At 33.8% G+C, this 23,232-nt stretch overlaps 1 protein-coding gene across 2 annotated transcripts; it reads right to left on the minus strand.

Moving 5' to 3' along the window:
* Nucleotides 1-9,319: 9,319 nt before the first annotated feature.
* LOC126977838 (uncharacterized) lies at nt 9,320-22,172 on the minus strand. 2 transcript variants are annotated; one of them, XM_050826481.1, is made up of 5 exons: nt 21,844-22,172; nt 19,952-20,068; nt 18,923-19,015; nt 17,523-17,769; nt 9,320-9,658 (listed from the first exon to the last, which is right to left on the minus strand). In XM_050826481.1, the coding sequence occupies exons 1-4, from the start codon at nt 22,081-22,083 to the stop codon at nt 17,530-17,532; spliced, it is 690 nt and encodes a 229-aa protein (XP_050682438.1). In that variant the 5' UTR covers nt 22,084-22,172; the 3' UTR covers nt 9,320-9,658; nt 17,523-17,529. The 2 variants fall into 2 exon arrangements, with proteins under 2 accessions (XP_050682438.1, XP_050682430.1); XM_050826473.1 differs by lacking the exon at nt 9,320-9,658 and having other exon boundaries at nt 17,496-17,769.
* Nucleotides 22,173-23,232: the final 1,060 nt, after the last annotated feature.

Below are 23,232 nucleotides of genomic sequence, written 5' to 3' on the forward strand. Positions count from 1 at the left end.
GCACAGGATCACAACTTCGCCTTTTTCTGCCGTGAAGCAGTAATGTGTAAGAATTATTGTTTCCGTCTTAAGGGCGCCGTAAATAGTGAAATTACTGGGCAAAAGAGACTTAACATCTTACGTTTCAAGGTGACGAGCGCAATTGTCTTGCCTCTCAGAATTTTTGGAGTTCTTCAAGAATCATTCTTTAGCTGAATGTCATGTTCGTCCCGTCCTCTAAAAAAACCTGTCTGTAAATAAAGGGCATTTTTTAACGGTGAGCCTAAGGACTTAGTTAAATACGTGAAACATCCCACAGACGTATCAATTTTTCAAAACAAAATGACAAGTTCAACCGGCAGTATTAACGAATGTTTTCCACCACCCTTTATGAGGGCGAAATCCTTTCATATCCACCTTGTACGCCAATAAAGAAAATAATACAAAAATATTCACGAATCATAAAACCACAATAGAAGGTTTTATTTGCTCGCATTACGGCGACGGGTCGCTGTATGCAAAATTGTTACGAAATTGAAAAACAAATTTGTTACATATTGCTTTTTTGATTCGGAGCGGGTTATTCGAATGGGGTTTCTGGCAGTTATTCTATAAAAAGTATTATCCTAGTGCGAAAAGATTTATTTTTTTATAATATTTTGTATTTTTACCGTTTATTCTTTATTACTTATGTATACTTTACTAGCTGACCCGGCAAACGTTGTATTGCAATATAAATTGCAAATTTATTTTCTACTTACTTCACACTTATTTTATATTTTGGATAATTCACACTATAGTTTTATAAATTATAGCCTATGAGTCATTCTGGTGTGTAAGCTATATTATTATAAAGTTTTATCAAAATCCATTCAGTAGTTTTTGCGTTAAAGAGGTACAAATATACATCCAGACCAACAAACTTTCACATTTATAATATTAGTAGGATATTTCAGAAATATTATCATATTGATTACTTGATGTGTTAACAAGCGCTACCAACGTAATGAACTGTCATAAGATATCCCAATTAATCTAATATATAAAATTCTCATGTCGCGGTGTTTGTAGTTAAACTCCTTCGAAACGGCTTGACCGATTCTCATGAAATTTTGAGTGCATATTGGGTAGGTCTGAGAATCGGACAACATCTATTTTTAATCCCCCTAAATGTTAAGGTTTTTTTTTTATTTATTTTTTTATTTGTTTGATTATGAGTCAGCATTATAAAAACATACAACTTCAAATTTTCACCCATCTACGATTTACAGTTACTTTTGTATCGCGATTTTAATATCGGCAATACAATGTTTGCTGGGTCAGCTAGTAATTACATATATTTGACTAATAACTGTGCTAGTAATGTTATTTTATATAAAATATCACTATATAGAAATAACTATAATATTCAGAACTTGATTTTTGTAAGTTAGTTGGCACTACAGTAGTGCCAACTAACAGTTGGTAGCATCATCACCGTAGACGGTCGTGTCTTAAATAAGCCAGAGCGCTAAGTTTGAGTATACATTACTTACCTAAATGTGAAATCTAAGGGGTAACGCTGCCCAAATTGTGATTATTAGTGGAAACTGTAAAATACATAAATTTCAATTTTATAAATTACCAACCCATTCTACATATATTGCAGCACCTTATAAACTAAGTTGTTATGTCTATTAGAGCCATTGTAAAATAGCCTATTTTATTGAAAAGAGTTGCCGAAGAACACACAAGAAACTCTCTTGTGTGTTCTTCTTACGAGCTCAACTTTTTCCGAAAATAACATGATTAAGTCAGTAATTTAAAAGAAATATTTGTAGTGAAAAGCGCTTAGTTTAAGCTTAATTGATTCAAGTTTATTTGATTTTGACTTTTGACGTTATAAATTTGAGTATAAGATTTATTAGTGATATAAAGATAAAAAAATAGATTTAGTTTCGAATTCGGATATTTTTATTCAAAATTAGATATGAAATCGCTTATTGAAAGACAAAAACTACCCATACGGAAATAAATGCCTCAGACCTGAGAAGAACGGGTGCAAGAAACTCAGGGGGCTTTTTTTTTATTAAATAACGTTACAGTAAAATTTCTTAAGAAAGTCATTTATGATATAGGAACCTTTACCCCATAAACTTCTTTTAACAATTCCTTTTAAATTTCGTTATAAGTACCTACATTTGTTTTGTGACATCTTCTATGATCTTGTTGAAAATGCATACGTTTCGCCCAAAATAAAAGAGTTACTTTTTTTTTATAATTTATTTGTATCAATCACGTTCTATGCACATATAAAGACATATCATTCCGCAGTCTGATAGTGAAACGGCAAAAGTGTGCTTAAAGACAATGTAAGCACACTTTTCTCCTTAGTCTCAACGACTGATTTGGGCGCGATTTTCACCCACTTTAAACGGCCAGATTTCGTTTTAACTTCGTAGATTTATCAAGAACGGATGAGAATACATTAATTTGATAAAATTATTCCATTTTTCAATTTGGAAAATAAGAATTTTGTTAATTTATATAATTTTCATCTATCGTCTATAAGACAGGAATTGATGTTAATTTTATATTTCAAAATAAATTTTCGTTTCTTTTTTCGGTTTTCTATAAATAGCGCGTGTTTTTTTATTTTTTTTTATATTATTTATTTAAATTTGTAACAATCACGTAAATAAAAGAAAATACCATAACTCTCACTAATTCGGATCTAATAGTATGTTACCATAGGATAAGATAAAAAGATAGTCCAAAAAAAATTTTCTTTGTAAAAAAAAAATTTTCTTTGTAATAATTTACAGAATAGCACCTCTGTGGCAGATAAAGGGGTTACGTGAGTCATACACTGACGCGTCGTGTTACTTATGCAGCTGAACCACGATGGTTTTTTTTTTAATTTTATGACGTATGTTGCTTTGTTTTTTTAATAGATGTTAAGAGTTTGTTAACAAGCTGATAAAAGTTAAAATCATCGAGGTAAGAAGTACCACTATTTATAAATAAGTTATATAAAAGGATCATCATTTGAAATAAAATATTATTGAAAGGAAATTTCAATTTAAAAAAACTAAAACAATACCTGCATAAAGTTATTTGACAATCAAAATTTATCCAAATATAAATTATATATAATATGTCATATACTTGAGTTTATTCAAACAAAACAAATCTTATAACTATTTTTACAATACTATGATTACGTAAAATTAAAAAAAAAATGTTTAAAAAACCGACTTCGAAAACTGATAAGTATCAAATAACTAAAAATTTAAGTTAATACCTTTAATTTAATATTAATAAAATACTATTATTTATATGTGCTACCTATTGACGTCTATTTTGCATCGAACTAAAGAAAAAATATTTAAATCGGATCATAAATCTCAGATTGATCGGTGTACATACATAAAAAAGTACCAATAGAATTGATAACCTTCTCCTTTTTTAAGTCGGTTAAAAACTATCACTACGGGGAAGTCTACAAAGAATACTGGCAGCATTTCCACGCTGGATAGCTAGGCTGATCCGAAGATATGTTTATTTCAAATTCAGTACTTTAAAAACAATATTTAAATACTGACGGTTCAGAAGAGCTTAGCATAAGCCTAATTGAATATAGTTTATTTGACTTTGACTTTGACCACAACACAATATCGTATTATAATTATAAGTATATTATTACCTAAGTTCGCTGTAATCTTGATGTCATCACATGAGTACATCATCACAAGGTACATAGTAGCGAACAGATCTAATACATCACGTCAAGCCACTGTCCATCGAAATTGCCGGAATCAATCGGGACATGCGTGTTCGCCTCTAATATCACTTAAACAGGCTGCTCGGCTATGACTGCGAAGCCTTAATATTCATTTACAAGGAACAATAACATTTTGATGCGTTTTTTATTGGTTAGCAATATTTATTGAAGTAGTTATTGCTATAAAGAAAATATCAGGCGTTACATTTTTTTAAGTGAAACTTTTATTACATCGCCTCAAACTTTTTCGTCTGTGTGTTGCATGTCGCATGATCGGGCGGCGCCTATAGTTCGCAGCAGCTGCCCGTGTAGTCTATAGACTATTACTCATTTAGTTGGAGACTTAGTCTAATTTTATTATTTCCCATTATCATTTCAATTTTCCAAGTATAAAATTAAGATTGATAAAGCGATTTTTATACCCTTAACGGAATATTATTCCAAAAATTTTAGTTCAATGTCTATAATGTGAAAAAAAGTTTCACTTTTACGGTGGTTTTATAAAACCACACAATCCTTTTTTTGTGAAGGTAATTAAATTATTTGTTTCATAATTATCTAATACGATCACGTAGATGTTTATATAATAATGTTCTTATTCGATTAAAAAAAAACCTTAAGAGACTTCATTTGAGCTGGGCGTTCACGACCGCTATATCAAGCCGAATGTATAGCGACACGCGAAAATATAAACCCTTGATTGACCAACGCTTCAGCGTTTGGCGATACTTTTGTGCCGCTTCGTGTCGATACACTTGAACCGTGGGGCCCAGAGGCGCGGAGAATGTACAAAGTACTATCAACGCGCCTCAATAGTGCTACTGAAAACCCAAGCGCTGGCAGCTATTTCAGTCAACGGACCAGCCTAGCTATCCAACGCGGAAATGCTGCCAGTATTCTTGGTACATTTCCCCGTAATGATAGTTTTAATTTAATGTAATTATAGTATTGTATATATAGTTATTTGTTTTGTGTGAAAATATTATGAATATAATATAGTATATTCTGATTTGGAAATGAGACGCTACAAACTAGGATATCCACCCCACCATCTTCATAGGTAGCGATTCTTCATATTGCGGTTTTTATGGAACTTTCTTCCACGTACAATAAAACTATGAAATGATGGATACCTTCAAAATAAATGTGTACACTTTATTTTACACGCTGCCAGTATTCTTGGTACACTTCCCTATAGTTTTAAGTTAATTTAATCATATATTGTAAATATACCAGTAGGAGGCTCCTTGGCACAGGAAGCCAGCTAGATCATAGGTACCGCAACGGCGCCTATTTCTGCCATGAAGCAGTAATGTGTAAACAATACTGTGTTTCAGTCTGAAGGGGCCGCGCCCTTCTAGCTAGTGATTTTTCGGGGCAAATGAGACTTAACATCTTATGTCTCAAGGTGATGAGCGCAATTGTATTACCGCTAGTAATAAGTAAGTAATTTTTGGTTTTTTCAATAATCCTGAGCGGCACTGCATTGTAATGGACAAGGCGTATCAATTACCATCAGCTGAACGTCCTGTTCGTCTCGAGCGTTATTTTCATAAAAAAAATATCGTTATGAATAAATACTTTATAAAAAATCCAAAGATATGCTAAATCATCGATGGAGCGATTCGATAATAAAATAATATAATGAATATATCTCAACATACCGCATCTATTCCGGCGAATCATTGAGATGTAAGCCCATCCCTTGATTGTAGATGGAATAACCGCTGGACATTCAATATCAATGCAAATGTCTCACTGCGAGGGTGGCCGTGGTATTCGGATATTATTACGTTTAATTTATGTATACAACATAACGTTTCGCATTAGTGCTGCAGATGCAGACATAAAAAAGGGTTCTTGTTTTACATATCAAATTTAAATTAATCAAAAAATTGGAGTAATCTGCAATGCAATATAGATATGTGCTCACAATTCACTTAAGCCTCCATTTCTAGATGGGTTCCGTCTGCTACAATTTTTCTTGGATTTAAAAATATTGTTTTTAGACCTTTATTAATAAATTGATTTTGATTTGTTTTTTTTTTTATGAAAATAAGGGACGAGACGAGAAGGACGTTCAGCTGATGGTAATTGATTCACGAAAAAACCCCAAAAATTCTGAGCGACACTACAACTGCGCTCGTCACCTTGAGACATAAGATGTTATGTCTCATTTGCCCAGTAATTTCACTAGCTACGCTAGTTAAGCTAGCCCTTCAGGCCGAAACACAGTAATGTTTACACATTACTGCTTCACGGAAGAAATAGGCGCCGTTGTGGTATCCATAATCTAGCCGGCATCCTGTGCAAAGGAGGCTCCCAATGATTTAACATGGAATGAAATAAAACATTTTGTTGTAGTAGTGGATAATTAGAACCCCGTTACATTATCTTTGGACCTGACGTCGATGACGTCACATCGTTGCTTTGTTACGGTGTGCACAACAAGCATCACTAGGATATTATTATTAATAAATAAACTACGATTTATTGATTCAGTAGTATTGATTGAAGTAAGGTGTTGGATTATGATGCTGATTTTTTATTATTATAGTGATGAAAAATATTATAGCAACACAGAACAACAGACACTTCAGAACTATTAATAGCAAAAGTTTTATTTTACCAGTGGGAGGCTCCTTTGCGCAGGATTATGAGTACCACAACGGCACCTATTTCTGCCGTGAAGTAGTAATGTGTAAAGATTACTGTGTTTCGGTCTGAAGGACAACGTAGCTAGTGAAATTACTGGGCAAATGAGACTTAACATATGCCTTAAGGTGACGAGCGCAATTGTAGTGCCGCTCAGAGTTTTTGGGTCTTTCAAGAATCCTGAGCGGAACTGCATTGTTATGGGTAGGGCGTATCAATTACCACCAGCTGAACGTCATGCTCGTCTTGTCCCTTAAAAAAAAAAGAAAAATTCAAACCGTAACAATGAAAACTTCATATACAAAGCAGTTATACCACGAAAATATCACGACATGTACCTAACGGTAATGAAACTGCAAACCGTACTCACGCAACAGGACGAGCGCGAGGGGGTGAAAGGGGAACGGGAGGGGGCTTCACGATCCAGCGAGGTCTAGAGATGATGTGGCTGTGTAGTAACTAAGGTTTAATAAACTAAAAACTGTAACCCCACCTTTATCCATTCGGCTTTGATGATGTGAAAAATGGAGCTGTTTGCCACTTGAATTAAGCCCCAGTTACAGGGTTTTAATTATAAGCGATTCATATCCAGTAAACCATAAACATTAAATCATATTATAATTGATATTAATTTGAGGTGCATCGTCATAACCGCATAAAAGATTACCTGGTGTTCAATCATAAGTTTCATGAGAGGGATAATTTTTTTATTGAATAGACACGTGTCTACTTAGATTATCTAGTCATAGAGTGTGGGAAAAAGTTAATGAGATTTGAGTTTTTTGTACCATCGACAAAATTGTTTCATATCCCACTTTGCTGATAATTTATATAATATACTTTTGAAAAAAAAATCGCGAACAGATGAACGTAAAATATAATATCAGAATAAAAGTTTATTTGGAGAATACGTGCATAAAGGTATATATATTTTTTATATATAAAACGCCCCAAAATACACCAAATTATTGCTTGAATGACACACAACATACTTTATAAACATAGTATTATAGCGTAATAGACGAACCGATAACTATTCTTACATAAAAACCTAGGTGTGAGAAAGAGACGGAATATAAGGACCGTGAAACCGTTTGAAACAATTTAGTGTCCATTAGTCTCCTGTCAAACTGGACCGCGTTGTAATTTTAGCGTTTTTATCGTTATTGTTCTGCGTTTTAATGTATATTAATTAAGAGATATAATGGTGTCGTGTTCTGCAGTATTAGATTGTGTTTTTATATACAGCAACAATCCAAAAAAATAAACAGTTCACAGGTAAATATTGATTCTTCAATACTACTTTCGTGGTTTTATTTGTAATTTCATTTTAAAAAAACACTATTTTATAAAGATTATTCATAATAGTCTGCTAACTCAAAGCATTGCTAATTCTCAATCTGTCTTCTTCTATTGACCTAAGTCAGAATGAGAAAATACACTCCTTAGCGGCTGTTTTAAGTTAGCGGACCATTATGAATAAAGGGGTAAGTTATTTTGAAAAATATGTTTTACATTATAAAATAATGTATACGTGAATATGACACCGTTTATCAATATTTGTCATAGAGATTAACTAAAAGCAAAATACTACACACTTCACTAACTCACTAACACATCTGTAAAACTATCACACATGAACATTTTAAATTTAGTCTCGACGTAATGAGGAGAGTGTTTGTCTATTACGCTAGTATACTAAGTTTATGACATACACACACAGACAATAGAGAGGTCTGTGACAGATAAACACTAGTTAAGTTCAAACTTAATAAATAGTAGTTAGAAAAACTAAAAAACCGAACGAAAATATAGAAAATATTGCCTACTTTTTAGTTTGGTTTACTTATAAGAGTGTTTTTTAAAAGTATTATTTGCATTGTTAAATTAAATATTCTGTTTAGTATTCGTATATTTCTTAACATTAGATAAACCGGTTAAAGATAATGGTTGAAATTTAAAAATAACATCAATTCATAGACGATAGATTAAAATGATATAATTTAACAAAAATCTTATTTTGCAAATTGAGAAATGGAATAATTTTATCAAATTAACGTATTGTCATCGGTCATAAATCAACGAAGTTTGAACGAAATCTGGCCGTTTAAAGAGTGGGTTAAAAACAAACATACATACAGGTGAAGATAATAAAAAGCGTGTAAAAATGAAATGAATTATGATTTAATTTCAAACTCTGGTTGACCGGTGGGTACTTTAAAATCATAAAAACAGTTAGGTTTATATTTGCACGAAAAAGATTGTATGACAATTAGTGGTCTGCTGGTGGACTGCCAGTGTCTAATAAAACAATAACAGTTACGTAGGAAATGTAATATGTTCAAGCGAATTTCAACCTACTTGTTTATTATTACTGTAGGAAAATGACATTAAGGTGGGTCACGATGAAATTGTCTTTATATATATAATCTATATATATTTTTTAAATATAGTTTAAATATTTCAAGGGTTATCAAATAACTGTAAGGAAATTATACATAGTATTCACTATTCTAAAAGTGCATAAAAATTTAGCTTATGATAATAATGTTAAGACAAAAATAATAAGCGACAGGATATTTATAAGTTCATTAACTAAATCTGCTTTTGCGCAAAATCAATTCTTAAATAAATCTACACGACTTTACAACTGTTAATAAACACGTAAATATATATCCATTATATTTCTAACAAAAAAAAATAGACAGTAAATTCTTAAGAACTTTATTCTTTATTTATTTATAAAACTTATTACACAATATACTAGCGAACACAATGCACATTCACATACACACATACTCACAGAAACGCACACATACACACACCCACATCTTATTAGTGTTAAGTAGGTACCTACTTTGTGATTATAGATATGGAAGAGCGGGATCTTCTGACACAGGTTTTGTCACCAAAAAGAAGGTCCCAACCAATTATGTCATGTAACATAACTTTTGGTATCAATAAAGAAATTTGAATTTGAAGTATTGGTGATTTCTTGGTAACAGCTTGCCATTTCTCTACTAGGGTTGAGTGCTTCATGCGCACCCTTTTTCTTGAAGACTTGGATTAGGGTCTTGGGATGGGCTAAGCCCGGAGTGTTAGTCCAGAGTTTATTACACTCTTGTGAACATGATGTAACAAGGGTTGGGTTAACATGACTCCTTGGGACACCACCGAAGGGTTTAGGGCCAAATTGAGTTCTTTTAGCACCAATTCTTGCATGTTCTTCAGAGCATTAATTGCCTTCGATCCCTGCATGTCCTGGAACCCATCGTAATTAAGCTCTGATTATTTCTGTACCTGTTTTATTAATTATATATTTCTGCCTATTTTCTTAAAAATACATCACCTATTTTTTAGCGTTTTTCTATGCTAGCATTAAAATAGCCCTTAAATTGTTCACGAGGTTATAAATTTCATTTTTGCCCATCCTAGTTTCCCATATACATTTCAAATCCGATCTTCATAAACAATGCATGTGTAATCATATCAATAATGACCATATTCAAGAATTTATTACAAACCAACGCTTTTGATTCCACCATAGCCACGTGACTGACACGTGCTCGCTGTAATCGTCGCCATTTTGAAAATCACTACCATTATAACTTGAACTACTTAGAAAGATGAATCTAACCATATAGGAGATCTCACATTTTTGTTTGATTAACAGTCATTATTTTAAACGTTTGAATTTCGAAATAAATAGATTAACTACTAGCGTTATTTTTTCTAAAAAAGACCTTAACTAGTTTTATTTAAAGTGCATCGTTGTAAAACTTTTCAGTTCGAAATAAGGATTGGTATACACAATATAAACACGACAATAGTTGAAGAAAATTTTATGTTTTAGAATGATAACCAGTGGTTAGGAATGATGTGTAATTTGTCTCTTTGTCTGGGGTTATTTAAGGGGTGTCTACAACGTGTGCAGTATTTATTTGAGCAAATAAGGGTGTAATCACGTGGCTAATGTGTGATGAAAGAAATGTAATGATATTGAGCCAAGCTTATGAAATATGATATTTATTCTTAAATATATACTGACTACATGCTTAATCTATATTAATAAGCTGATAGAGGTCTTACCTAAGGAAAAGCTACTGAATAGATTTGTATTAAGTCTTGTAAGTTCTAAGTTTGTTTTTTTTTGAGTATCTTGCGCCTGTTCTTCTCAAATCTGAGTCACACTATTTCGACTGGGTGTTAGTCTTTGACGTTCATTAACGTTGGAATTATTTTAAATTGCATTTTGAATAAAAATATTTGAATTTATTACTTAGCCTTTATACAAAAGAAAAGTATTTATATTATCAGTGTATGCGTAGGTACGAAATCGCGGGAATCAGCTATGAGCTAGTATACTATAAAACAAGGTAAAAACGCCAAGTTAATTATTTGTGGACATTATAATTTTGTCATTATTGTAATAATATGTGTAAATCATATTTATAATAGGGTAAATAAGTATATGTTTATATATGTATTCAAAACAACTTATTCAATGTAAAAAAAAATGCTGGTAAGTTGGATAAATTCACTCACTTATACAGAAACTGGAGAACTTTTAACACAATCATATTAATTTAACAGTAACACAAACATTTCATTAGAGACATACTTATAAAATATTCATTCATTTGATCACACACTTCATTATACCTATCACACCTTACTTATCACTCACAACACACCCAACGCACACATACATCTTATTTCTTAGTATTCATACTTCTTAGATATTTATCTTAGTATTAGAATATGCTTATAATTGTAAATAATGTTATAATTAGTATTATTAAGCTATGGAAGAGCGGAGTCTTGGAGCGCATTAAAAGAATGATGGGAGAGTTCCTTGCGCCGCTTCTTCTCTCTCAGAGCGCCATTTGTTTCCGAAGCGGTGGTTGAGTTAGAAATTACATCAAAAATAATTCTAAAGGAATCAATTTTGAGAAAGTAAATGCCTTTTACGCCTTTTTATGACTTCTAACACAGGCGCTATAGTGCTTAAAAGGTGGCTCCATGAATATTGATTTATTTACATACATACATACATTAAATAAGCATTTTGTATTTTTGTTTTTTTTTTTTTGTATTTTACTAAAAAAATACTTATATCATTATCTATTGACATAAAAAAATTAAAAAAAAAACAACCGCAACAACAAAAAACTTTAAGACTTTTATGGTTTTCTCATGGATTTCACTGCCAGATCTGGACCACATTACAATGGGACCACTCGGGAAGCTTTCAAATAAAAAAGAATTATCAAAATCGGTTCACCCAGTCGAAAGTTTTGAGGTAACAAACATACATATTTTTTGGAGTCGGTTAAAAACAGCGTCTGTCGGGTCAGCTGGTCATTTATAAAGATGAGTGTTAAAACTTTCAATCTAGAAATAATCTTAGACATTGTGTCACTAAACATCAATTCATCAGATCGACTCACAATTTATAATCGCAGAAAGCAGACTCGCAAAAAATAAAAATCTATGACGCGCCAGAGACAGACATGTCCAGTATACATTGAGCTATCAGAACACATCCAACTGGAAATCTTGCAGCGGAACTTGCAAAGACTCTTGATGGCCGAAAGCTCATTGTGGGTAGTCGCAAAATTAATGGTATAGAAGCTACCGCGAAATTTAATCTCGCACACAAAAAGTATTGAATAGAAAGGGAGAAAAGACGTGATAAATGATTCGAGCGGGTCATCCGGCGGTACTAAGTGAATCTTTTGATACCTTACATACGACTGGATGTTGTTAACTGTCAAGTTTAAAATTTATTATACGGAGAAGAAGGATTGATTTTATTGTAACACTGATTTTATTCTTTGTGAATTAACATGATCATAAAATATATGTAGAAAATCCATTATTAACTTAATATATATGATTAGTAGTTTTATATTATATTTAATATTATTACTAGCTGATCCAGCAAACGTAATATTGCCATATAAAGTAATTAAAATTTTATAAAATGTACATAAATGTACATAAAAATTTATCATACTACAATAATTATTGTATTCGATTGCCATCTTGCAACCCTATTGCGGTTTTCTGTATGAAACAGAATAATATAAAAATCGCGCTACAAAAATAATAGATAAATCATAATAAAATAAAAATAATAAAATGGCAAAAATATAAAATAAAAAGCTGACCCAGCAAACGTTGTATTGCCGATATTAAAATCGCGATACAAAAGTAACTGTTGATCGTAGATGGGTGAAAATTTGAAGTTGTATGTATTTTTTAATGCTGACTCATAATCAAACAAATTTAAAAAAAATGTCAATAAAAAAAAAGTGTCGTGTAGACCACCCTTAACATTTAGGGGGATGAAAAATAGATGTTGGCCGATTCTCAGACCTCCTCAATATGCTCACAAAATTTCATGAGAATCGGTCAAGCCGTTTCGGAGGAGTACGGGAACGAACATTGTGACAAGAGAATTTTATATATAAGATATATTTAAGGGTGGGGTCACCCTTATCATTTAGAGTTATGAAAAATATATGTTGGCCGATTTTCAGACCTACCTATGCACACAAAACTTCATACAAATCGGCTTAGCCGTTTCGGAGGAGTTTGGTAAATAACACCGCGACACGAGAATTTAATATAATATAACTTATAATGTTGTACATTTTTTTTTATGGAATAGGAGGACAAACGAGCGTACGGGTCACCTGGTGTTAAGTGATCACCGCTGCCCACATTCTCTTGCAACACCAGATGAATCGCAAGAGCGTTGCCGGCCTTTAAGGAAGGTGTACGCGCTTTTTTTGAAGGTACCCATGTCGTATTGTCCCGGAAACACCGCACAAGGAAGCTCATTCCATAGCTTTGTAGTACGAGGGAGAAAGCTCCTTGAAATATATATATACAGCGAGGCGCTACTAAATAAACACACAGGTAGAACTACTTAATCGTAATCATAAAAAAAATTAAAATGAAACGTTATTCACCGAAATAGACTGACCTGACGGCCCATATAGCCGAATGGTTAGTGACCCTGACTTAGTAGTCAGGGTCACGCTAGAGGTCCCGGGTTCGAATCCCAGTAGGTACAATCATTTATATGATGAATATGGATGTTTGTTTCCGAGTCATGGATGTTTATTTGTATTTATGTATGTTTAAGTAAATATATTGTATTAAATATATCGTTGTCTTGTACCCATTGTACAGACTATGCTTAGTTTGGGGCAAGATTATTTGTGTAAAGTATGTCAATATTATTATTATTAAATAATTACTAGGTTAAAATGTAATAGATACAAAAAAAGTGATAAAAGTGCAGCAAACTATAAATTTTGAACAATATAAAAGGTATTAGTTATGATTCAATGCTTGTACTATTTGGTGTTTAAACATTCCAACTGACGTGCACATAAATATGATTAAAATTTACATTATAAGCTTCACCAATTCGATATAACGGTAAGCGTTTGCGTGCGTTTGTACGACATAATGTGGTGGCAAAAGTTGATGAGCTCTACGACAGTTTCAACTCGTAGGAACTTTGTACATTATCTTATTTGTAAGTGCGATACATGTATCTGTAATGACATATATTATCATAAAGCATCATTACGTCAAGTTTAGTCGCAGTTCATCACCAAAACAAAACAACCACCAAATAACCCGTATACAAGCGACTAATTTCTTCGTCGATCACAAACAATGGACACGTGTTAGTGCAACGTTTCTGTTCATCGTAGCCTTTGTGGTAGCAGTAATTATAGTATAACCATCCTGTAATAGAGTGTAGCGTAAGAGCTGCTGAGTTGTTTATCACATTCTTATCCGTTGGAGAGGATGGTCTTCCACATAGGTTCTGCGAACTAAAAATGGAAGTTCTTCAAATTCTATTTACTTAAATGCTAAATAAATGAATGGGACAGAAGTTATACTTGGTATAGACTATAGAGCTCTGCAACTGCGATTAAACCGTGATTGTCCATATTTTATTGTTACAAATCGAAGCATCGTTTTATAGCACAAAATGTGCTACAATCGAAAAATTTATTGAAGTAGGCGTTACTTTGCGGAAATCCATAATAATCCAAATGATTTTAGTTTTCTTTAGTGTTAATTCAGCCAATATTTGGCTTTAAACAATTCGACACGTGTTTCGCCTCTACACGAGGCATCCTCAGGACGTGTTGACAAGCTGTCACGAGACTCAAACAAAAGTATATATATATATATATATATATATATATATATATATATATTAAAGACAAATATTAGTGGAATTAACAATAAAGAAAACTCAAATAATTTGGACTACAGTAAGTTACTTGGTAAACAACTAGGAACGCAGTATGCTCTACATAAAATGCAACTTTTTTTTAAGAGGAGGTCAAACGAGCTTGATTCATATCACCTGATGTTAAGATATCACCGCCGTCCACATTCTCCTTCAACTAGTATATTACATTCGCACCAGAAGAATCACATATGATAAGAGTGACTATCAGTCACTTACGAAAACTGCTTAAAAGATGATAGTATGATCATCATGACGATGACAGACTGCATGGATATAGAAATCTCAGAATAGGAAACGTTAGCAATCTTTGAAGTTGGAGTTAAACCAAAAACTTTTTTAAACTGTTACTAGTTAAAAAAAGTTAGAAGTATATAAAGAAAAGTAAGCTTGCCATAAATACAAATACAATTTTAATTTAAATTATTTATTTTAAAGCGTTTTTAATTTTATTTTATAAAATATAGAAGCATAATCTTGCTTTAGCTCTTACACTACAAACACGCTGACGCGATGTGTTTTGTGGACTTATGATGGATGGGTGCACGCCTATAAGTTTTGTTAGGCAATCGTCGTTTAAATTCACCCTTTGGGAAATAATTTATAAAAAATAGATTGGCCATAATAACAACTATGCTGACAGACAAAAAAATAATCAAATATATTTTACCGTGAGTCCATGGGATATTCGTGTGTGATTTGTTTTTGAAGTGAAAATTTCTTTAGCCGCGTTGGTTAGAGAAAATCTTATGGGTCCGAAATGGTCGTGCCCACGTGAATAATTATTAAAATATAGTATCTAATTATATAAATTTAAAATAAATTTATATATAATTAGCTACTTTTTGGGTGGATGAAATTTTCGCGTTTAATATTTGAATTGATTGAAAGAAAGGTAATATGCAGTTTACGATTTATGAAGTATTAAAAAAAACTACATACTAGATCTCGTTCAAACCAATTTTCGGTGAGGGGGGGACACATTTTACTACTTTGGAATCTCTGGAATTGGTGTCTCTAACCGCAAACTATTCAGTTTAGAAAAATATATATTAGAAACCTCAATATAATTTTTGGAGACCTATCTATATAGAAAGGCATGGGTTTGATGAAAAAAAATTCTTCAGTTCTATGTTGGGGAGAACCCCCAAATGTTTAAGTTTTTTTTTTCTATTTTTATGTGAAAATCTTATGCGGTTCACAGAATACCTCTACTTACCAAGTTTCAACAGGAGTAGTATAGTTCTTATAGTTATGGAAAAAAGTGGCTGTGACATACGGACAGACAGACAGATAGACATGATGAATGCATAAGGGTTCCGTATTTCCATTTGTCTACGGAACCCTGAAAAGTGCAGTAAGATAGGCATAACGGCAGTTACGACATAGCTAATAACTGAGAATTGGCCAAATAAAGTTTTGACCCATTTGATAAAATATACACAAAAAACCTCGATTATTTAAGTGCCCACGATCTCACCGAAAGAAACCTATTGAACTGTTTACTCGTTTGTAATCACCTAAAAGATGACAAAAATACATCGAACAAAATTACTCATTATGTTATAAATATTTATTATCAACACCGTCTTCATATGGCAAAACAACGTTTGCCGAGTCAGCACTTACTTAGAAATAATACAGATTTCAAATCTTCTTTCCTTTAATTAAAAATGTCTTAAGGCTGAGCTCTTCAAAGCGATCATGACCAAAATCTATTAAGGCGCAAACAAACTCTTATTCCGAGCGCAATAAGGTTCAAAAGATACATAATAAAGATTGTCTAGTGTGGGGTGCTAAATTAATATCTAGCGGCTTATAGGTGTTTGCGATTTGACACTAAAAGTGTGCGGTTCGCTTTGTGGGATTATGTTTGAACGTCATATTAGGTGCGCGTCAATTTGTCCCTTTGGTTGTACATCTTATTAAGTATAGATCAGATTAGAGATAGATTAACATTGATAAATTCACGGTAGCAGTTTATACAGAAAGTATTATCACCAAACATCATATCCGCTTCTTGGAGTGCATTTTTATTATAATCATAATTTTTTTAATGAAAATAAAGGACGAGACGAGCAGGATGTTCAGCTGATGGTAATTGTTACGATCTACCCATTAAAAAGCAGTGCCGCTCAGGATTCTTGAAAAATCCAAAAATTATGAGCGGCACTGCAATTGTGCTCGTCACCTTGAGACGTAAGATCTCTCATTTTCCCAGTAGTTTCACTAGCTACGGCGCCCTTCAGACTGAAACACAGTAATATTTACACATTACTGCTTCATGGCAGAAATAGACGTCGTTTTTTCATTTTAGCCGGAATTCCACAGCTGCTCAAAGGCCTCCCCCAAAGATCTCCATGACGATCGCTCCTGCGCTTCAATCTATTCTTATCTTGTGGGGGGTTTATCAACACTGCGTCTTCCGGTACGTGGTCTCAATTCGATGCCTGTGTGCCCTGGCTACTGCCAATTCGGTTTCGCAATCATGTAGGCTATGACTTTGGTTATCCAACGAATCTCTTCATGTCTGATTCGATCACGCAGGGAAACTCTCCATTGCCCTTTGAACGACAATAAGCTTCTAAAAAGGCCCATAGTTAGTGACCACTGTTGCATGTGTCATCACTGGTTAAAAAACCTTTCGACTTTAGATACTGTGGTATTTGTGACACCTCGTTTTCATGACACCATGTGTTTGTAAGACTGTGTTTTACATGCTGTCGATATCAACACCCACAACCACGAAGATCCTGACCATATGACTGAACTTGCCCCGTTATATTATTTATATTGAATCAAACAAATCAATTAACAAATACGCCATTTATTACTTACAAAACAATCAATTTTCATCCAAATTTCGAACGTCTTCTTCAACAACATCCCACAAATACCGGTTCCTGAACTCCACACTAGATTTATTCGCGACTAATTCATCGATTCTTCCCTCGCTCGATACTTCTGTTGTCGAGTTATATTCATCATCCAGCAGTGACGTCATAGATAGTAATGTCGAATCAGTTATATTCATGCTGTCGCCTGCATCGCCTCTCTCTGGTTGGCTTCTGGATGTTCCGAGGGTCTGGAAATACATAGAATTGTACCAGATGTTACTAGATAACTTTATCTAATCAAAAAATATAACACTTTCAAAATAAAAAAAGTGTGTGTACTTATGTATGCACGCAAGAAGTTATACTTCTTGGCCTAACGAAGCAAAAACCATTAAAATGAATTACTGCTCGTGCTATATTCTACGTTTTTTTGAAAGAACAATTTTGTAATAATCTTGCAAAGATGGCGTTAACAATTATTAATGAAGTAATGAATACGGCTGTTTTGGCTTGAATCCTTTGAATGTCCTAATAATGGACGAAGAAACCAAAAAAATATCGAATGACGCAAACGTGAGAAAATTTTAGGAACCAACTTCAACCTGTTACTTTTGTGTTACAGTTATGCGCGCGCATCTTAATATTTCACTCTCATCATTTTTTTATATCGCGCCGAAAGAAGTATAACCTCAAAAATCTTAAAGAGCGACAATAAGTCCATTTTCTAATATACAATTGCTGGGGTTGACCGGTTTATCAACTGTAAAGTAGATGCTATAGATGGAGCCACAACCTGAGAGTTGAACAAGACACACCAAGACTTACGGTCGATGCGATACTAGAACGGTTGGCTCAGTTGTTAAGAGCGCGAGAGAACTCGAGAGGCGCGGCTTCGAGTCGCGCAACGTCCATAAATTTTGGTACAAATTAAATTTGTTAACTTAATCCCGGAAGTAAGGGTAAGTGGATATCACCTAAAAATATTAAACTGTTTAAAAAATTTAAGCTATAAATATATCCCCACTATTAACGTTCTTTTTAATAACCGCCGGTAAAACTTCTTTAAGCCCCCTCCCCCCATTTACTATATATTTTTTATTGAAAGAAATAATGGTAGTATTATTAGTTTGCTCAACCACGCTTCCATGTTACTCAATTGAATAGCAATGTCATCTTGTTAATTAGTAGTATACTAAAACGTGACAGAATTTTCCTGGTTTTATTACATATTAGTTACACCAGTTTTCATTAAATTATTTTGAACGGATTATAATGCTAATCTATTCCATTTCATGCTGAATGAAAACGTGGATAACACAGAGACCTTATATATGAAAAACTACATTCAAACCTAAGACCTACATTGAAACCTTATTTTCGACATATTAGATGGCTACTTACATCAACAATGGCCATGTGAAGTATTGGAACTTCTACCTTAAAAGGCTTTAAATCTTGGGGTTCCTCATCCAGGTAAGAATACTCATTCAGAACCTAGTAATTTACAATAGATTAAATATTAATATAGGTATTATTCATTAATGATTGCGAAACTGAAGTGGCAGTAAGCAGGGCACATAGTTCGACAGGCAGAGGCCGGTGGGACAGAAATGTCCTCGAATGGCGGCCGGAAGACGCATGTTGGTAGTCCAACACAAGATGGACCGACATTCTGGTCAAGATCGCCGGTATACATTGAATGAGGGCAGCGCAGGACCGATCATCGTGGAAATCTTTGAGAGGGGCCTTTGTCCAGCAGATGGTAGAAGTGATGTTCACAAGATTGTAATATTTTCACTAGTCTTTGCTCAGTAAACCGGCTAGATTTAATTTCAAACTTCCAAAGTCTTTCAAATAAAAAGTTTCATCCCATCGACCTAAAATATCCCACAATGTAGTTCGTTCCACACTTTGATTGCACGTGGTAGAAACATTCTAGATGATCACAATGAGGAGGAACGCCGAATCCATCTGGATTCTCCACCATCATCATGTCTACCATCTTGTGGGGAAAATATTTTCACTAGTTGGAGGTTATTCGCACAGGTTATATGGGCATCACGGTGACGCCTTTTTTATCGCCAAGCAGTCCTTTCCAAGTTTTATTTGTGTTCCTGTTTGGTATGGTAGTGAAATTACTAGGGTAATGAGACCTAATACTTTGTCTCAATGTGATGAGCTCAGTTGCTATTCTGATCAGAATTTTGGGCTTTAAAATAATCCTGAGGGGCACTGCATTGTAAAGGCAGAACATATGACTTAACACCAGGTAAACAACTTGTTCGTCTCGTCACTATTTCCCATAAAATAAGTAGCATTTTGATAGATTTGATCTGCGGCAGGAATTCACTTTCCAACATACCAACATCCCCCATTTCCTAACCCCATCGACTTTCTTTATAGCTAACATAAAACACAATAGGTTTATACCCGTCTGAGTCGCCATTTTTCCAGGAAGTCGTTAGTTTGTCGCAAGGCGTCCCGACTCTCCTCCAGGAGATCATCAATCCTGTCTCTACATCGTAACTGCTTGTATTTGTTCAAAAACTGAAATATGACTCTTTTATTAAAGACCGATAGAAGAGGTAATTTTAAAAATAACCGGTAATTTTACGGCAGTTCCCAATATTCAGTCTATCTCTTACTTGAGATAAAAATCGTAACTATCATTGACTTTTCTATCCCAATAAACTTATCGACGGTTTCTCACCGTATCCGTACACGCTGTCTGTCAATGGGACGACGTTTAGCTTACCAGAGATTTTCTATCGTTATTTGTATGGAAATTTCAATTCACGCGTCCCAATATAAGACGATAAGAATGACTTATCGGGTATATTAGGACAGCTTCAGATTATTGACAGCTAATTACTGACAGCAGAAGGTATTAATTTATTTCTATCTGTAGATAGTATATTGGGAACGGCCGTTAGGGAGCATGTAACATGTCACCATTTTTGGTTCTAAGACTGTAATATAAATCAAATCGAAGTGTTCAATTATTATATTGCATTAAAGTAAGTCCCACATTTACACTAATATTATAAGTAGGTAGAGTTATTCTATCGAACGGATTTTGAGAATTCTGTTACCAGTAGAAAGCCATATTATTTATGAGTGTCAAGGGCTATATATTAGCCCGAAAAATGAAAATGAAATCCATGGTAGTCGGATTTGCAAAGTCAGAGAAAAAACGATCGAATGGAATCGTTTCTTCCGGGCAAATAATATGGTCGTACTGGCAAATACTGACGAAGTGGTGAAGTAATTATCAACAGCACTAAGTTGTCAGCAATTTAGACGATTAGTTACTAATCCTTCTAACTTGTTATCCGTGATCGTGCAGTCGTATCAGGGTCGCTGCATACGTAACAAGATATAACACGAACGGTACGTGAACGGGACAAAGATGTGACTTGTCTGTTCAAAACGGAAATGTGGCGCTAAAACATACAAATTGTGATAGTGAACTGAACATAAAGTTTTTTGTCGATATTTTAAATTTGACAACGGGCAAGAGGCTCACGAGATTGGGGGTGGTCAGGCTGCTGCCCATGTACATCAGCAACACCTGGGGTCAAGATGCGTTACCGGCCTCGGGAGTATGCTGTATACTTGAAGATCCCTAAATCGTATAATTACATTTTAATTAGAAAGAACTTTAAATCGATACCTCAGTTCCAAGGAGTAACAATTCTGAAAAGGGTTTTCAAACAAAATTCAAAAACTCTTCGTGTTATCACTGTATTAAACGTAAATATATTGGAAGTAACTACTAAACTTAATTCACATATCGATTTGTTTCTTTGTCGTAATGTTGGGTTATTGTTTATGGAACAATTTCTAATACTTATCTCAAACTTACTGTATTTCAGACGTGTTACATTTTGGAACTAAGATATTGTTATATATCTTATGGCATTGAAGTAAGTTAGTGGTTGATGATATCTCTAGAAAATTCACTATAGTTTGGCGGCCGTTCCCAAAATTCAGTCTTTCTCCGGTTGTGGCCTACTTGAGTTAAAAATCTATCAAACTATCGTTGAATTTTCTGTCCCGGTAAATAGTAAAGTTATCAACGTAGGTAACTCACTTTATCTGTACACGCTGTCTGCCAATAGGAGGACGTATAGCTTTACCAGCGATAGAAATTGCAATTCACGCGTCCCAATATAATGCGATAAGAATGACTTATCGGGTATATTAGGACAGCTTCAGATTATTGACAGCTAATTACTGGCAGTAGAAGGTAGCAATTTATCTCTATCTGTAGATAGTACATTGGGAACGACCGTAAGTTGATAAGGCTTGATAAGACTTACCATGATTGTAAGTCCCAAGAAAATAATTTCTGTGACCAGAAATGGTATACTTATAACTTCATCAGCCCCGGCCAACTGAACCTTTTCCTCAGCTCGTATCGACCTCCTCACAAAACAGACAATTTTACAAAACAGTCTTTGAAAGATATTCGCAAATCCGTTACCCAACATGTAATCAATGAGCATTAAACTGGACACAGAGAGACCGAACACAGTAAGGCTGAGGATTTCAGGCAACATTTTGCACCCAGAGAACAGGCATTTGGAGACAGATAATTTTACATTATTTTATATAACAGACGGAGGATTTTTTGTTGCGATTCGCATCAATGATTAAAAATGACTTATGTATGACGTTAGTGGTATTAGATTTTAAACAAGAAGTATTGAAGAAGTACCTATGTATAAATTAATACCTAAGTATCGACACCTTCTCTGTGGTGTAACTAACAGTCGTAGATAGAAGATGAACAATAGATGTATCACAAAAATAACAATAATAATGTGACAGAAACACATAAATTAGATTGGTATTGAGAGTAAGCGAGATACACTACAATATCTGCTATCCTTTTAGGGTATGCGATTTTTTTTGTTTGGACCCAGGTCGTTGGTTCCCAACAAACAATGGCGGCCGTGGTGCAATATTGTTTAATTTAAATTCTAATTGACTAAGTTCTGATCGTAAATAAGTAATTGAGTGATTCGGTGTGACAACCGTCGGACAAACGTCCCATATTCTAATAATAACTGAATTCTGATTGATAATAACTGATTGTTGTCTATTATGTTGTACAAATCGTCCAGAACGAAAAAATAATACACGTCACAATCTATCTCATTTACATACGCTGACAGCATATCTACCCCCTTATTCATAATAGTCTGCTAACTTAAAGCATTGCTAATTCTCACTCTGTCTTCTTCTATTGACCTAAGTCAGAATGAGAAAAAACACTCCTAAGCGGCTGTTTAAAGTTAGCGGACCATTATGAATAAGGGGGCTTGTGTTCATATTCTATCTACGTATCCATCCCTTCCCTGTCGTATAACTATTAGTAAACCCGTGGACGTACAACATAATAGAGTATTGACAAAAAAAGCTTGCAAGACAGAAGAATGTCGCTAACAGAGACACAGCAAGATAGAAAACATATAATCAAACCATATTATTTATACCTCTGAATTTATCTTTATCCCATAAAATACACACATACACACACACACACACAAACACACACACACACAAACACACACAACATACATACACATTTAATTTATATTTATTATTAATAACTTCATTGGTATTGTCATTTGCCGGGGAATCGCTGAATCATGAAGATACAGTTTTAACCAGTTTCGGGGTCCCAACATTTTAATATGACTGCA

Source organism: Leptidea sinapis, chromosome 2 (assembly GCF_905404315.1).
Source record: "Leptidea sinapis chromosome 2, ilLepSina1.1, whole genome shotgun sequence".
In the NCBI taxonomy this organism is placed as follows: domain Eukaryota; kingdom Metazoa; phylum Arthropoda; class Insecta; order Lepidoptera; family Pieridae; genus Leptidea; species Leptidea sinapis.